At 45.9% G+C, this 17,735-nt stretch overlaps 3 protein-coding genes across 32 annotated transcripts in view; 2 read left to right on the plus strand and 1 right to left on the minus strand.

Annotated features, from left to right (window-relative positions):
• Nucleotides 1-17,735, minus strand: part of LOC125428587 (zinc finger protein 883-like) — a 1,608,225-nt gene that overhangs the window by 776,667 nt on the left and 813,823 nt on the right. The window lies entirely within an intron of this gene.
• Nucleotides 1-17,735, plus strand: part of LOC125428534 (zinc finger protein 345-like) — a 770,962-nt gene that overhangs the window by 62,344 nt on the left and 690,883 nt on the right. The window lies entirely within an intron of this gene.
• The window catches only part of LOC125429237, a 60,054-nt gene continuing 42,528 nt past the window's right edge, over nucleotides 210-17,735 (plus strand). The window contains exons 1-5 of the mRNA XM_048490168.1: nucleotides 210-2,835; nucleotides 6,716-7,162; nucleotides 11,531-11,699; nucleotides 15,211-15,329; nucleotides 15,510-15,636. Of these exons, the coding sequence (XP_048346125.1) occupies nucleotides 6,740-7,162; nucleotides 11,531-11,699; nucleotides 15,211-15,329; nucleotides 15,510-15,636 (838 nt within the window). The 5' untranslated portion in view covers nucleotides 210-2,835; nucleotides 6,716-6,739. The remainder of the gene's footprint in view (nucleotides 2,836-6,715; nucleotides 7,163-11,530; nucleotides 11,700-15,210; nucleotides 15,330-15,509; nucleotides 15,637-17,735) is intronic.

Genomic DNA, 17,735 nt, shown 5'->3' on the forward strand with positions numbered 1-17,735 from the left:
TTTCTTTTGTGGTTGTAATGGGTGAGAGTTCTCCTGGAGACCTTCATCATGTTGCAACCTGTTCATCAAGCCCTTGGAGTCTTCAGGAGCCAGCCAACTTGCAAAGAAGATTTGGACTTGGCAATATCAGTAGACTGTAAATAGAAGGACTTGAAATGCAACCTGAACAGGACCTTGAATTGTAACGTTAAATGTTGATGTTTTAAAAGTGTTAATTGTAAAGAAAAGTAAACCATTTTGTTGTTTAAATTTGGTTCTTTGCAACTCATTCCAGGTTCTGCCCCACAGAACCCACAGAAGGAGGTTACACGAGCAGAAGATGAAATGCAGGGCCAGGATTTGCTGGGCAGGACCAAAAGGAAGAGGGGCGTGGTGAATTGGGAGAAGAGCCCCCCCCCCCCCAAGTTCACTCCCCCTCCTTGTGCCAGAAAGTGCCTCTTTGTGCAGATCAAAGAAGCTCCCAAAGAAAGAAGAGCCAGGGAATTAAGCCCCCAATATGGAAGGGACGTTCTGTCTCCTTTATACCGGGGAGGGCAGGAGATTTGGAGGGATCTCATTCAATTACTCTGATTCTTGGCAGCCAAGCCCCAGCAAGCCATTCTTTCCTTCCACATCAGGGTCCCAAACTATGCACCCCCCTTTTTTGCTCTTTGGGAAATGCATTAGGGAGAGTTCTCCCACCCCCACCCCCACCCCCTTCTCCTTCTCCTTCTCCCTCTTCTCCTTCTCCTTCTTCTTCTTCTTCTTCTTCTTCTTCTTCTTCTTCTTCTTCTTCTTCTACCTTTTGAAGCCCCGTCCTCTAAGCTGGAGGCTACTTTTCTACTCTCCTCAGTGTGGGCGAAGGGTGTCCCCTCCAGACTACCCAAGATGATGAACCAGAGTTGCAGGATCTCTTCTGGGTCAGCAGTGCTGGGTGCCGGATGAAAGAAATAAGTGAAGGCTCCTATCTGGCATCCCTAGGGAAACATCAGTCTCTGACCTTATTCGTTGAAACAAATACAGTGGGGACAACCTATTTCCTTGCAGTGCTAGCTTTCTATGTGTAGAGAGTTTTCCCTGATGCAAGATAACTTCATTAGTTGCCAAGTTCAGAGCTGGAATCTCCCACCTGCCCCCTTGAACAGACAGTCCAGTTTTAGCTCTTAATTTGTGGCTATGAACATGATATGTAATTTGATAATGAAACTGGAGTGATCCGATGAAAAAATAGAGAGGATCCTTGAGCATCCATGATTTGTAACTCTGTTTTTGCATCATGGTGGTGCCACAAAGCAGTGAATGCCTGATTTTTACATTACAGTGTTTAGCTGTAAACACGACCTGTGAATTTACAGTGAGCTGTTAACTATTATGCTTTGGAATTAGCCTTGTACACCATTGCAGCCCCATAAGGCAGTGGATACATAATTCATGTAGATCCCACTTTTACCCAGTCCTCTTTTGAACCCAACTTCAACTGAGGTGCAGTATTTTTATCATCTTTATACTTTTATAATCAATTCCTCTCTTTGGGGCTCCCAAACAGGATGGGGGGGGGGAGGCTTCCTAGGTATGCAAAAGAGTTTTGGAATTAAAAGAAAAGCATCTTCCAACCGCCCTACTAGTGAGGCCTGAGCATACTTCTCAGGAGCTGAGGAAGATGGATATCTGTGGAACGTTATTTAAAGGGGGAGAGAAAGGAGGAGGGGGCACCTCCTGACCCTTAACCTGAAATCCAGGATATTATGAGCTATTCAGGACTATTCCCCTTTTTCTCCAAATGAGCTTGGCTGATGGATTTTTTAGGATCTATGCTGAAAAAGACAGACTTCCCCATCCCAGCGCACACAGCAAGGATGTTTTGTGCTAAAAGGGGAAGGGGTCCTTTCTGTCCTTGTGTCACCCTAAATCCATGGGAGGGGAGCTAAAGAACTCCACGGGGAACTCCATAGAATGGGGGGAAAGGGCACAACCTTCACTGAGTGATTGGGGGCATGAAGCTGCAGACAGTTTACTTAGAAAGAATCCAACTTTTTACTTACCCTTAGACATAATTCACTAAGGGTGGGAATGTTGTGATGACGCATTTCCAACCAATTGGCCATGGTTACAGCCATGGAAGTGAGGCCTGCATGGCGATTGCTTGGAAGTGCATCCCTCTCAGCCCTTTGCCCGCTTTCCCCCCACAGATGCAGAGGCAAGCCAGGCTCAGAGGGGCAGCAGTGATAGGCTGCCCTTTCTGCTGGGCCTGGTGATGCAGCAACCACTTGCTACCCATTGTCCCACCAGGCCCAGGACTGGCTTCCCCATTTCTCCACTTGCCCTATCCTTGCCCCACATACCAGCCCTCCCAAGCTCCCTTCAACCCTCCCCCCCACCTTAGAGCCTTTAGAAAGTCCTTCAACCTCTAGAGCCCATTTTATTGGTTCATAAAATGGGCTTTACTGCTAGTTTATTTGTATTTGTTTATTTGATTTGATTTCTAGTATAAAACTACACAATAATATTCTGAGTATGAGAATTCTTTTGCTGATTACTGGAAGGGGGGATTGTGTTAATGTTATTAGTTGACTATTAGTCTGTATTGTGATTGTGGTGGTGATGTGATAAGTCTATATTGTGGTTGTGATTTTCAGCGGATGTTATCTGAATGTCCCAGAGTGGTTGGAGGGCCTGAAACTGCTGGTTGTTTACCTCAGAAGGACTCTGATCTTTTTATAAAGCTGCACATTAATATTCAAGGTCTACAAGAAACTCCTGAAGAGAAAGAACAGACACACCAAAGCAGAGAAAGTTGCAAGTCCATTCATATTTACAGGACTGGCTAGACAGAAGTAAGAAAACAGGCCCAGACCGGTATGTGTTAATTATTGTTTTATATACTTAACTGCTGTTCTATATACTGTGTCTTATTAAAAAAAGATGACGTTTGCTTGTTATTTTCATCATTGTGGGTGTCACAGGATGGCATCACACAAAGACATACACTCCCTCAGTTCATTAATTTAAATAATATTTCTTTTGATACCCTCTTGACTGGGGGTGACTTTAGGGTTGGGGAACTGGACCTAGTGAGACACAATTTCTCCCTGCCCCCCCCCCCCGAAAGGCCTCCTCCTCCCCGCCACATAGTGGTTGCCACCTTCTTATCTTCAGGTATAATCAATGATACAAGTGGTGCCCTTTGTTAGACCCCCAAGCTAATATAGTCATTTTAATGTCTGTGAAAGCCTCTGTGGACAGAGAAGGCAGCCGAGCCTAGTTGCTGAGCCTGTCCCTCTGGTGGGTACAGTGACCCTTAGAAAGTCCACTAAGATGGTTGCTGAGTTCTCCTGGAATTACAGTTGATTTCCAGACTCCAGAGATCAGTTTTCCTGGAGAAAATGGTGACTTGAGAGGTGGGACATTATAATCTATACCGCAGAGTCTAGGAGAAACTGAAGTCCCCTCAAGACTCTGTCCCAAAATCTCCAGGAGTTTTCCAAGCAGGAGATGGTGACCCCCCCTTGATAGGCAGAATCACAGTGAGTGGCCTCACTGAGATGTTGTTTAGAAAAACTGACAAGAAGTTACAGAAACACAGATTTTTCAATGCAATCCTAAAACTGCTGTCCTGGGAGCAACAAGAAATAATAGTAACAGGAGTATTAAGTGTAGACCTGTTTCATACTGCTGAATTTTCATCTCTCCACTCTGCAGTGCCATTCTCTGAAATGGTTGAATTGCATGGGATATCCCAGGATTATACCCATGTGCAGAGTGCCTCCACAGTAGCCCCGCTGAGTTCCTAGGGTGTCTGAGACAGCAGCCTGATTCAAGTCCAGTCTGTCCAGATCTTTTGAAAATTTGTCTGCAGCACTGAAGGAGCAAGTGTGGTGTAGTGGTTAAGACTGGGGGAACCTAATCTGGAGAACTGAGTTCAGTTTCCCACACTTCCTCATGGGGCCTGCTGGGTCATCTTGGGCCCATCACACTTCTCTCTGAACTTTCTCAGCCCGCATGGATGCAGGAAATGGCATCTCTGTACTCCTCTTGCCTTGAAAACCCTTTGGGTTTTCGTCAGCTGTGATTTGAGGCACACAGATCCACACAGCACTGAAAGGGTTTCCAAGAGAGATGGAGACTGAAAAGGGGCTTCAGATAGGCATCACAAGAGAAAAGTCTTACAGCCAGATCCTGGAAAGTTTACTTTAAAATAAGGCTTTTAGCTCATGGAAGGGAAGAATGGTGGGATCATCCTCAGCCATGATTGTCTTGGCTGAGGGCAACATCCAGGTCATTTTGTGTATGTGTGGGGGGGTGTTTTAAGTGAAGGAATCTGTGCCGAGGTCCTATAGTTATCCATTACACAGAAACCCTCATTAATCACACTGGTGACTTGGCTTAATTTCTCTGAGGAGACCCCACCTAGATATGGAGCAGTGAAGCTCCTGAGCATGGTAGAACTGTAAATAGAGAAAGGACCAGGTTTTCTGGAGGAAAGCCACAAGCCCTTCTCTGGTAAGCACCATGTGAAATAGACATCTTTAAAAAGGGAGATCATTTAGGAGTTAGTGGTTTAGGAACTGTGTCGGTTACACTTAACTGGAGTTAGGAATTAAGTTTTGTCAGCATTTTAGTTGGAGAGCTTCAAACAGATAACAGAACGCCTCCTGAGATTCTGAATATTTTCTATCTGATTGTAACAACAGTATAAAGATATTGAATCATCTTGTAAGCAAGTAACTTGCTTCTTGTATATACTCATTAATGTTATCCTTTGCTTGAAACACTTCCTGATTTATATTGGTTTTCTTGTCAATAAAAAATATTTAAATCTTTGTTTGAACTCTGCCTGCCCATGGTGCCAATTTTATTATTTCTCTGACATATAGGAATAGATTACTGATTACCCAGACATAGCTGCCCATCTTCCTGAATGCAAAGTGCCCTAGGGGAACATTTAAATACCATTTGTCCTGTGTATTTTGTGTAGGAAAGTGGGCAAATGTGATTGGTGTTTGGAATATGTGATTGGTGATTGGTGTTTGGAATATGCTGCCGCAGGAGGTGGTGATGGCCACTAACCTGGATAGCTTTAAAAGGGGCTTGGACAGATTTATGGAGGAGAAGTCGATTTATGGCTACCAATCTTGATCCTCTTTGATCTGAGACTGCAAATGCCTTAACAGACCAGGTGATCGGGAGCAACAGTCGCAGAAGGCCATTGCTTTCACATCCTGCATGTGAGCTCCCAAAGGCACCTGGTGGGCCACTGCAAGTAGCAGAGAGCTTGACTAGATGGACTCTGGTCTGATCCAGTTGGCTTGTTCTTATGTTCTTATGTTCTTAAATGCCAAGAGCAATCACAAATTTTAAATAACCACACTCCCACTACTGCTTTCCATAAAAACTGTTCAGTCCCCACAACAGTGACCGTTAGAAATTAGGAGGGAAAATTCTCCTCAGGGCACAAGGGGGCAGCAGAAAGGTGCAGGTATGTGTGTGCCTTTGAGGGTCAGTGCATCTATCATACTGGTCATCTGAATTCTTCAAAAAACCACCTTTTTCGTTTTGATGAGTAAAAGTGGGCCTGGGGGAAGGGAACTTCTTCTTTCACTAGAATCAACCACAGCCCCATCCTAAGACCCTGATGCTTGTGGGATCAGGACTGTGAAGTGGAGTCCAAGGACTGCCCAGCACACGAGAGGAAAATTTTGAAAAAATTGTTGCCAAAGTCCAGACAGCCCAACAACCCTACTGGTATCCATGGAAACACCACCAACACCCACCAGTCACTGCATGAGGTGACTATCCTGTGATAGGGAGAGAGGGGTGGAGCATGCTGGTGAGGCCACACCCCTGAGGCTAGGAGGGATAAGTGGCACATGGGCATGCATCACTGTGAGGGTCGTCCCACATATCCCTGTCTCTCTCAGCCGTTGGCAGAGGCAGCCATGACAAAAGGTCAATGTATTCCTCCTACACGGGTTTGAGTGAGGAGAAGCACCTGTTTGCCAGGCAAAAGTGAGTTACAGACCCCCAGGCAGCTTGGCACGGAGAAACACAAGGGCACGGTCATAGGAGGTGCGTGTTCTGGTCTTACTAAAGATTTTGACTGATGCTCCCCTCATGTACCATCTCCCTGATGCAGGGTTGCCAATGTCTAGGCAGGGCCTAGAATTACAATGGATTTGTTTGCATGTAGAAAATGGCTCCTTTGGGGGGTGAACTCTGTGCCATTTTCCCTCCACAGGCTCCACCCCAGGAATTTCCAGGTATTTGCAACCTGGAATAGCCGATCTTGTACATTCAGCAGAGTTTGTTGTGCCCTCCCACCAGCTCCTATTCATCCCAGCAGCCCTTGTTCCATGCAAAAACCATACCCCTGATGCAATCCTGCTCTGTGCCAGCATCAGATTTACACTTGTTCTACACTAGTAGCAGGCCACTGTGGCTTTGGGTGGGCCTATCTCCTGACATGCTTAGTAGTCATCCGAAGCCCTGACCCAAAGTAACATCTTTAAAGAGCCAGAGATGGTTAACTTTCCCAAAGGACCAAACAGGCATATAAAAAAAAAGCTTGGTACAGCAAAATATGACACATCACACTTTTGTTCACACCGCTTCTGTTCTTTTGTTCACACTTTCATTCTCTTTAGTCTCGCATGTTGTTATCTATCCCTCCGCCCCCACAGAGCCAATCTCTTCCTCTCTTCATAGCCAATTGAGTAAAGGCATCTTTTCAATGTTGCAGGTGACCCAACAGAAGGGGAAGGAGATGAAAAAGCAGAACCCAGAAGGACCTGGACCTGGCAAGACAGAAAGGAAAGGCTCCCATCCCATCCAAGCTGGGAATGCTGTTGAGTTCTCAGAGAGAGCTGTGCCACAGATGTGGGATCAGGAGCCCCTGAACTCAGAAGTACTTTGCCAACACTTTCAGAAGTTCCGCTACTGTGATGCCAGTGGGCCCCGGGAGGTTTGCACCCAGCTCCATGGACTTTGCAACCACTGGCTGAAGCCAGAGAGGCACTCCAAGAAGCAGATCCTGGACCTGGTGATCCTGGAGCAATTCCTGACCATTCTGCCCCAGGAAATGCAGTGCTGGGTCATAGGATGTGGACCGGAGACCAGTTCCCAAGCGGTGGCCCTGGCTGAAGGTTTCCTCCTGAGTGAGGCCGAAGATAAGAGGCAGGCAGAACAGGTGAGGGCTTTTCTTTCCAGGTGTGTCCAATTCAAGCAATGATATCTGGCCTCCTAAAGCTTCTCCCCGAAATTTGTTCAGAGGTTTTGACCACTAACTTCAGCAGCCACTTCTTCTAGAGAATTTATTTTCCCCTCAAAAAATTCCCCAGGGTTGAAAAAAAAAACCCTCTTCAGTGGTGCTTCATCATCCAAACAGACTAGGTCACACCTCCAACTATTCAGGCAAAGCTGTGCAATTTTTTTGCAATTCTACTAAACTGTAGGGGGCTTCTCTATCCAGTTTTGATAGCCCTGCTGTTCAGTCAGTTCACTATTGACTTAGCTCTCCTGAGCTAGCTGTTTTTTTGCCATCGCTATATCTTAGTTTCTTGTTAGTTAGAATAGTTGGTTTAGGTTGCCTAAGTGCCTAAATACTTTCCTCCCAAAGATGTCTGAAGACAAAGCATCCAAAGCTTCTCCCTCTTCTCCCAAGAAGAGAGAAAAAAATCGTGGATAAGTCAGTTTTCTCATTTGCCACAAAAGGGGAAGTTTCACCTCAGCCTTGTGGAGATTGGCAGACTGGACTATCCTTACCCAAGGAGACCTCTGTGAGTCCTGTGGTGAAGCAGTCAGGACCACTGAGTGAGTCCAATAACCTCCCAGTGTTGGCTACTGCTTTTTTGCTGCTAGGAAATGCTGGAATGACATTTCCTGAATGAGAAAGGACAGAAAAACCCAGTGAACCTCTGAATATGGTCCTGGACCTTCCATCTGTCTGAAAAAATGGGGGAATCTGGATTAGGTCTTTCTGAAGACTCCTCCCACTGCAGCAGGCTCCAGTCTGGGTGGGAAATTCCTTGTCCTTGGGTGGCTGGGCCCAATGTCAGCACTGAAGGTTGACGAGGATGATTGAAGGATTGGAGCACCTTCCTTATGAGGAGAGGCTGCAGCGTTTGGGACTCTTTAGTTTGGAGAGGAGACGTCTGAGGGGGGATATGATTGAAGTCTATAAAATTATGCATGGGGTAGAAAATGTTGACAGAGAGAAATGTTTCTCTCTTTCTCACAATACTAGAACCAGGGGGCATTCATTGAAAATGCTGGGGGGAAGAATTAGGACTAATAAAAGGAAACACTTCTTCACGCAACGTGTGATTGGTGTTTGGAATATGGTGCCACAGGAGGTGGTGATGGCCACTAACCTGGATAGCTTTAAAAAGGGCTTGGACAGATTTATGGAGGAGAAGTCAATCTATGGCTACCAATCTTGATCCTCCTTGATCTGAGAAATGCCTTAGCAGACCAGGTGCTCAGGAGCAGCAGCAGAAGGCCATTGCTTTCACATCCTGCATGTGAGCTCCCAAAGGCACCTGCTGGGCCACTGCGAGTAGCAGAATGCTGGACTAGATGGACTCTGGTCTGATCCAGCAGGCTAGTTCTTATGTTCTTATGTTCTTACTCAAAATAGCAGAGAAAGAAAAAGTGCAGAGAAGGGCAACAAGGATGATTGAAGGGTTAGAGCACCTTCCTTATGAGCAGAGGCTGCAGCGTTTGGGACTCTTTAGTTTGGAGAGGAGACGTCTGAGGGGGGATATGATTGAAGTCTATAAAATTATGCATGGGGTAGAAAATGTTAACAGAGAGAAATTTTTCTCTCTTTCTCACAATACTAGAACCAGGGGGCATCCATTGAAAATGCTGGGGGGAAGAATTAGGACTAATAAAAGGAAACACTTCTTCACGCAACGTGTGATTGGTGTTTGGAATATGCTGCCACAGGAGGTGGTGATGGACACTAACCAGGGCTTGGACAGATTTATGGAGGAGAAGTCGATCTATGGCTACCAATCTTGACCCTCTTTGATCTGAGATTGCAAATGCCTTAGCAGACCAGGTGCTCGGGAGCAGCAGCAGCAGCAGGCCATCGCTTTCACCTCCTGCATGTGAGCTCCCAAAGGCACCTGGTGGGCCACTGCGAGTAGCAGAGTGCTGGACTAGATGGACTCTGGTCTGATCCAGCAGGTTCTTTCTTATGTTCTTATGTCCATATCTACCTATTTTCCGGTGTATAAGACAACTGTTTAATCCACGAAAATCTTCTCAAAAGTTGGGGTCGTCTTATACGCCGGGTGTCGATCCCCATCACCGTGCCCAGCCCAGACGGCCAGACGGTGGCACCCCGCGGGACTGCAGCCTCGACGGAGGCCGACCAGTCGAGGGGGCGGGGCAGAGCCACAGCGGAGGCGGAGGCGGCAATGGCACCCTGGATGGCCGCAGCCTCAGTGGAAACCGGCCAATCAGCACAGGGCGGAGCGGTGAACAGGATGCGCCAATGGTGGTGGCACATACCTCTGCCTTGGCCTCAGTCTCCTGAGGCCAGGTGCAACAGGGGTGGAGCAGAGCCGTGGTGGAGGTGACAATGGCACCCTGGATGGCTGCAGCCTCAGTGGAGACCGGCCAATCAGCACAGGGCCGGGGCGGCAAACGGGACGTGCCGACAGCAGTGGCGCAGACCTCTGCCTCGGCCTCAGTCTCCCGAGGCCAGGTGCAATGGGGGTGGGGCGACACGGGGTGCGATGCAGCAGGAACCTTGCTGCAGCTGCGGGACGCCCCAGAAGGCCATGCAGGCCTATTTAAAGAGGGGTGTGGTGGGCGAGCGAGGGTTCGGGTGGAGGGAAGAAATTGGAGAGGGTGGTTGGTAGAGGAGGCGAAGGAGAATCAGGAGCCAGAAAGTTGGGGGTTGTCTTATACGCCCAGTCGCCTTATGTGCCAGAAAATACCGTATTCCTTGGACAGGAAAAATGAAGTGGCCCTGAAGAAGGCTTGCAAGCCTTCTTTATCAATTAGGGCAGTGGAAGTCCTATCAAATTTTGCCAGGGCTTTGGTGGTTTGGCAAGATGACCTGTTGCAATAATTAAATTAATTAAAGAATCTGTTGGGTGTGGAGTCTTGGTTGTGGAGCAGTGCTTTTGTATACCTGGACGGGGAAGTCCCCTACAGTCCAGAAGAATTGAAAAAATTTGCATAGCCCTGCCTAAACTGTTGGAGGCGTGACTTGACCAGTTTGGATGGCTTTGCCCCACTGAAAAGAAGACACCTTCATGGTAAGTCCACCTTGTCACTCTAGATCTGCTGGTAGAGAGGTGCAGAATCTAGGAGTGGGATAGAATCTTTCTATCGAAGAGATAGAAAAAGTGCAGAGAAGGGCAACGAGGATAATTGAGGGATCGGAGCACCTTCCTTATGAGGAGAGGCTGCAGCGTTTGGGACTCTTTAGTTTGGAGAGGAGACGTCTGAGGGGGGATATGATTGAAGTCTATAAAATTATGCATGGGGTAGAAAATGTTGACAGAGAGAAATTGTTCTCTCTTTCTCACAATACTAGAACCAGGGGGCATTCATTGAAAATGCTGGGGGGAAGAATTAGGACTAATAAAAGGAAACACTTCTTCACGCAACGTGTGATTGGTGTTTGGAATATGCTGCCACAGGAGGTGGTGATGGCCACTAACCTGGATAGCATTAAAAAAGGGCTTGGACAGATTTATGGAGGAGAAGTCAATCTATGGCTACCAATCTTGATCCTCCTTGATCTCAGATTGCAAATGCCTTAGCAGACCAGGTGCTCAGTAGCAGCAGCAGCAGAAGGCCATTGCTTTCACATCCTGCATGTGAGCTCCCAAAGGCACTCCAGGGCCACTGGCGAGTAGCAGAATGCTGGACTAGATGGACTCTGGTCTGATCCAGCAGGCTAGTTCCATGTCTTTTCCTTATGTTCTTAGGACCTTTCTATCAAGAGATAGAAAAAGCGCAGAGAAGGGCAACGAGGATAATTGAGGATCGGAGCACCTTCCTTATGAGGAGAGGCTGCAGCTGGGGACTCTTTAGTTTGGAGAGGAGACGTCTGAGGGATATAGTGGATTAGTCTATAAAATTATGGCTGGGGTGAATGCTGATAGAGAGAAATCTGTTCTCTCTTTTCTCACAATACTAGAACCAGGGGCATCTATTGAAAATGCCAAAGAATTAGACTAATAAAAGGAAACACTTCTTCACTAACGCAGGATTGCGTTTGGAATATGCTGCCACAGGAGGTGGTGATGGCCACTAACCTGGATAGCTTTAAAAAAGGGCTTGGACAGATTTATTATGGAGGAGAAGCCGACCTATGGCTACCAATTCATCCTCTTTGATCTCAGATTGCAAATGCCTTAGCAGACCAGGTGCCTGTGATAAGGGCAGCAGCAGCAGAAGGCCATTGCTTTCACATCCTGCATGTGAGCTCCCAAAGGCACCTGGTGGGCCACTGCGAGTAGCAGAATGCTGGACTAGATGGACTCTGGTCTGATCCAGCAGGCTAGTTCTTATGTTCTTCTTATGTTCTTAGGATCCATTCCTTGGTATCTTCCATTTCATCTCTTACCTGCCTCCCTGGCTGTTCTTTCAGAGGTGGGGTCCATCCATGAAGATGGAAACTGAGTTCTCTCAGACGGAAGGAGGTCCATTGGAGGAAGGGGAGCTGGCCCAGGACCATATGCAAGGTGCCCTCTCACGTGGTAAGGACTCACTGTGCCTGAATGGGATTGGGACACCCAGGTAATTTGATGGGCAGAGAGTTCTGGTCAAGAAATGCTTCTTCATCAACTTATGACACTCAGTGTTCAATAGCTGGGATGTCTGTAAAAGGGTATTAGACAAATTCATGAAGGCAGTTCCTCACATTGATTGCAATATTCATATCCCTCCATTTTTCATTAGAGGGACTCAAGGTGGTTCAAAACAAAAGGCAGACAAATCTCATCCTAGCTCAGGAAAGCCGGTGACTAAACAAAACCTTCATATTCTGATCAGCACAGCTCTGAGAACCAGTTGCTAGAAGAGTGGGCAAATGTCTTGCGTTCATTCTTATAGGGACATCTGACAACCCACTGTTTGAAAAAGAGTACTGAATGAGGGATGCCAGGCTGTGGAGAGGGGCTTGGGGCGGAGGAGATGCCACGTGCATGCTTCCTCTGACCAAAATTGCTGATGTGACATTAGTGGATCAGTAGATGCTATGAACACTCACTGATATTACCCTCAGTTTCCAGATGCGCACAATTCAGATCTGGTTTTTGCCATTGTTTCATTAGTGGATCAGTAGATGCTATGAACACTCACTGATATTACCCTCAGTTTCCAGATGCGCACAATTCAGATCTGGTTTTTTGGCTTGATGTTTCAAGGTGCCATGTGACATCATTTTTACCTCCTCCTTTTTCTTCCATTAGCCTGGACTCAAGGGTATGTGCAAGTGCCTAGCTGGTGGTAGAATAGCAGGTCTGGTACTTTGGTCTGATCCAGCAGAGATGCTATCACATTTTTCAGCTCCAGTGTTCATGGGACAAGTTTCAAGTATCACAGACGTTTAAACATGTCAGTGGCTTTTACACCCCCCCCCCCCAGCTCATGGGTACCTTTTGCTTCTCTTCTGCCTCTCCTACCACTTACTAGAAAATTTTACAGATCTTTTTGAGTGTACCCAGGGCAACGTTTCACAGCCCTGGGAATGGGGGTGCATTAAGTACGATTCACAAAAGCAAACAGAATAGTAAGTGAAGGCTGTGCCATACCCTCTGCCCACAAGTAGCCTGAGGAGATTTTTCTCTCCAAAATTATAACTGCCTGACTCTGCAGTCTCTGAGAAGCCTTGTCTATAGCTTATTTTTTTAAAATGTAGTGTGTGAGGGTTGTATTTTGTTATAAATTAGCTGTTTGCTCACCCTTATATTAAAAATAAATATTGGGCTTCTTCAGTTCAGACTTCCAGTAAATCGTAGAGTGTTGCTTCTTTAAAATAAAAACTGCCTTACCTAGTCAGAAACAAACAGGCACAAAAAGCTTTTTAAACATTAAGAAAGATGAACTAGAATAAGATTTTATTTAAAACAACAAAGATATTTGACAAGCATCATAAAAATAAAGCAGGTAAGTTGATAAGGCACTAAATACAAGCAAGCTGATGTTGATTATAGCTTATTATACTGTTTCAGATTCGCTCAGTTCTTCAGTAAATGTTGGTTTACTTAGTTCTTTAAACTATAACAGCCAGAATTAAATACTTCACAGATGCTATTATAGTTCACTGTTCTCTTTCTTCTTTCTTAAGAGAACTCTATTTGCCCTCAGATAAATATCTTTAGCAGGATTTCTCCACACTGCCTAGGACAAACTAAACCTCAGATGTCCTGTCACACTAAGGTTTCCAAGTAGGACTTCTCTTTTCTGTGGCCCTACACAATAAATCTCTGAAATACTCCTTTTCTCAATAAGCCTACTTTGTTTATTCTCCTTTAGTGGATTTCCCAAAGAGATCACACAGTAACCATCAGATCCTCATACCAACTAGGCCTCCCATGGGCGGGTGGGGATGGGGGAAAAGTTGCCATCAGCTGCTGTATTTTTGTGTGTTTTAAATTTTACCTTATTTATTTATTTATTTTTATTTATTACTTGGGTTTATAAACCGCCCTCCCCCAAAGGGCTCACTGTTTTATGCTGATTTTTTTGAATTTTATGTGGATGTATACCGCCCTGAGCCCTTTGGGGGAGGGTGGTCTAAAAATGCAATAAATAAATGACGTGACATGACATCAATAAATAACTAGTATGAGTTTAGTGTATCATTACTATATTTTTGAGAACTCAGAACAGACCACTTTTGTTTCCCTGAATTTGTCCCATTGCAAAGAGTAAGCTTTTCGCCAAGCGAATGTAACCCCCATGCCCAGAATGGGTTGGCCCAGAATGGGTTGACCCAGTAAGGGGTGGAGACTCGGAGCAGCAGAGAGGCTGAAAGAGCTCTTTTGCAGAAGAACAAGGCTACCAGACTCAGACCTTGATTTCTATAAGCCCTTAACACCTTGTTAAGGTAATTGCAATATTGTTGGGAACTACTGGGAAGGTAGTTGTAAATGTTGGAGTTTATTGTTTCAGGGTTTCTTTTGTGGTTGTAATGGGTGAGAGTTCTCCTGGAGACCTTCATCATGTTGCAACCTGTTCATCAAGCCCTTGGAGTCTTCAGGAGCCAGCCAACTTGCAAAGAAGATTTGGACTTGGCAATATCAGTAGACTGTAAATAGAAGGACTTGAAATGCAACCTGAACAGGACCTTGAATTGTAACGTTAAATGTTGCTGTTTTAAAAGTGTTAATTGTAAAAAAGAAAAAGTAAACCATTTGTTGTTTAAATTTGGTTCTTGCAACTCATTCCAGGTTCTGCTTACAAGAACCACAGAGAATTTACCTTAATGTAACCCCCATGCCCAGAATGGGTTGGCCCAGAATGGGTTGACCCAGTAAGGGGTGTGGAGACTCGGAGCAGCAGAGAGGCTGAAAGAGCTCTTTTGCAGAAGAACAAGGCTACCAGACTCAGACCTTGATTTCTATAAGCCCTTAACACCTTGTTAAGGTAATTCCAATATTGTTGGGAACTACTGGGAAGGTAGTTGTTGTTTTGCTGTGTTGTAAATGTTGGAGTTTATTGTTTCAGGGTTTCTTTTGTGGTTGTAATGGGTGAGAGTTCTCCTGGAGACCTTCATCATGTTAAAAACCTGTTCATCAAGCCCTGGGAGTCTTCAGGAGCCAGCCAACTTGCAAAGAAGATTTGGACTTGGCAATATCAGTAGACTGTAAATAGAAGGACTTGAAATGCAACCTGAACAGGACCTTGAATTGTAACGTTAAATGTTTATTTTGTTTTAAAAGTGTTAATTGTAAAGAAAAGTAAACCATTTTGTTGTTTAAATTTGGTTCTTTGCAACTCATTCCAGGTTCTGCCCCACAGAACCCACAGAAGGAGGTTACACGAACAGAACAGTTCCTTTATTATACAATCATTCCTTAGCTCTCACTGCCTCAGAACTCCTCTCAAACCTCACAGTGCTGACTGAAAACTTGCTCTTTAGCTGCCAAACAATCACAAACTGCTGTGGTTAACTCCTTCTTTGCTGGAGCTTTGCTCTGTTTTCAAACAGTAAAGTCTTGGAATTTGTCACAGAGACCAATACTCTTTTTCCCCCTTTTCCAGGCAGTGAAGAGGCAGTGGTGATCCGTTCTCTTTGCAGAAGTGTGGAAACAGCTGCTGCACTTCCAGTCCAAGTAGGGGAGATAAGCAGAGGACAGCCTGAGTCCCCCCTCCTTTCTCAGGTGACGTTTTCTCTGCAGTTGGTGCTGAGGGCCCCAGGCAAGAGGCTCTGAATGCCCCTCTTCATACATAAGCTCTGAATGCCCCTCTTCTCCATCATGCATTCTCCCAGAATACCCCCTTTCAGCATACTGTCTCTGCCTGACATGACCTCTGATGAGGGAATTTGCTTTTTCTTTCAGTCTCTGGTATCCTTTGGGGAGGTGGCCGTGTATTTCACAGAGGCAGAGTGGGAATTGCTGGATCCAGACCAACAAGCTCTGTACAGGGATGTCATGCTGGAAAACTATAGGAGCATGGACTCTCTGGGTAAGGAACTTTCATAGGTGCCAGTGGCCTTTGAGATGATGCAGGAATCAAAACCTTGAGCAGAAATAGGCCTGTTCTGTTACTTCCTTATCGAGACCTAGACATGGCAGGGTGGCTACAAACATTCAATATGGCCAGGCAGAGTGGCCCAAGCCAACTGGTTTTCCTGGTGCAACTGAGGGCAATGTTGTGGCCATCACCAAAGCCAAAGAGGGTGTCCTGACCTGAGGCGAGTGTGGGACTGAGAGGCCCTCAGGAAGACTCTGAAAGGGGCCACATCCTACTTTCTCATTTTACAATCATTAGAACACACTTGTCCTGTAGATGGGATTACAGTGATCCTCTTTGACTGTGATCTGGACAGCATTGTATAGTGTTTGAGAGTGGCAGACTGATCTGGAGAAAAGGGTCTGATTCCTGACATCTCCACATGGAACCTGCTGGGTGACTTTGGATCAGTCACAGTTCACTCAGAACTCTCTCAGCCTCACCTACCTCACAAGGTGTCTTGTCTGAGGAAAGGAAGGGAAGGCAATTGGAAGCTGCTTTGATACTCCTCAGAGGTAGAGAAAAAGTGAGGTACGGAAACCAACTGTTCTTCAGTGGCATAGTGGTTAAGAGCAGGTGCATTCTAATTTGGAGGAACCGGGTTTGATTCCCCACTCTGCCGCTTGAGCTGTGGAGGCTTATCTGGCGAATTCAGATTAGCCTGTGCACTCCAACACATGCCGGCTGAGTGACCTTAGACTAGTCACAGCTTTTCGGAACTCTCTCAGCCCCACCCACCTCACAGGCTGTTTGTTGTGAGGGGGGAAGGGAAAAGAGATTGTAAGCCCTTTTGAGTTCTACAGGAAAGGGGGGGTATAAATCCAAACTCTTCTTCTTCTTACAGTGGTTGAGATAATGGTCTTTACCAAGTTTCCTTCCTTCCTGGAAATGTTTTTGTCTTCCTTGCATTTATTTCCTTCCCCATATACTTTCTCTCTCTTTGTGCCAAAGGAGCCAGGAATGTAAAAGAGACTATGGTGGAAACAGACAAGTGTCTTGCATCTGAAGAAAGGCTGATATTGTGACCCTGGACTGTTCAATAACAAGACTCTGTATTCAGTTTATTTCTTTATTGTGAAACAGCATCAGGAAAAAGCATTCAGACTCTATTGCCAGAACTAAGCATAGCCAGTATTGCAGTCACCATTATATCCCACACCATCCCCCACATCACATCACCCTACCTCTGCTTACCAGTTCCCAAGAGGGGATGGCACCCCTCCAGTCCCATGGTCCAGGGAAGAAGAAACCACCTTCCCCTGGAGTCAAAACAACCTACATTCCACACTACTGACAGCTACAATAGTAGGTGTCTAATGAGCTGATAAGGCCTGAGACGCAAAGTAGAAAAACATAAGCCTAGCAGGGAAGGGGAATGAAAAGAGAAAGGGTCCCACATCCCAGACAGGAGACATGGCAGGATAAAACGGGCTGATCATGATCGCTGGAGTGTTTCTTAAGAGTACCTGAAGAGTGTTTCCTTCCCATATGAGCTGGGTGTGAGTGAGGATCCTTCATGTTTTTGTCAAGGGAGTGAGCACAGAATAACCTTAAATAATTTCTGCTTCACTTAATCACATTTCTTAGTTTGGCAGGATCACAGATGCTGCTGAGAAAGGAGGGAGGCAGGGAGACTTTCTGGAGCCTAAAAGCTGGGATAGTCTGAATCTCCTGACATTGCTGTATTCTTAACTGTGGGATGTTCCAGGGAAAGGTGTTAACGGGGGAATCACTCACAAAAGCTAAGACAGAGAAGGCCCAAGGCCCTTTCCTACAGCCAGAGGTGGGATGCAGCCTATTCGCACCTATTCAGTAGAACCGGTTACTAAAATTTTCTCAGTTCGGAGAACCGGTTATTAATTATTAACTCCACTAGGGACAAGGGGGTAATCTCTGTCCCTGGGTACAACAAATCTCGTCAAGTGGGGGATGCAAAATTGCCCCCCAGGGCCCCCTGTGGCCCCCCTGCCCCCCGTGGCACCCCCCCACATGTGTATGAATTGTATGAAATAATACAATATATAGTAATTTGTGATGGAATAGTACTGTAA

Source organism: Sphaerodactylus townsendi, linkage group LG03, assembly GCF_021028975.2.
Source record: "Sphaerodactylus townsendi isolate TG3544 linkage group LG03, MPM_Stown_v2.3, whole genome shotgun sequence".
In the NCBI taxonomy this organism is placed as follows: domain Eukaryota; kingdom Metazoa; phylum Chordata; class Lepidosauria; order Squamata; family Sphaerodactylidae; genus Sphaerodactylus; species Sphaerodactylus townsendi.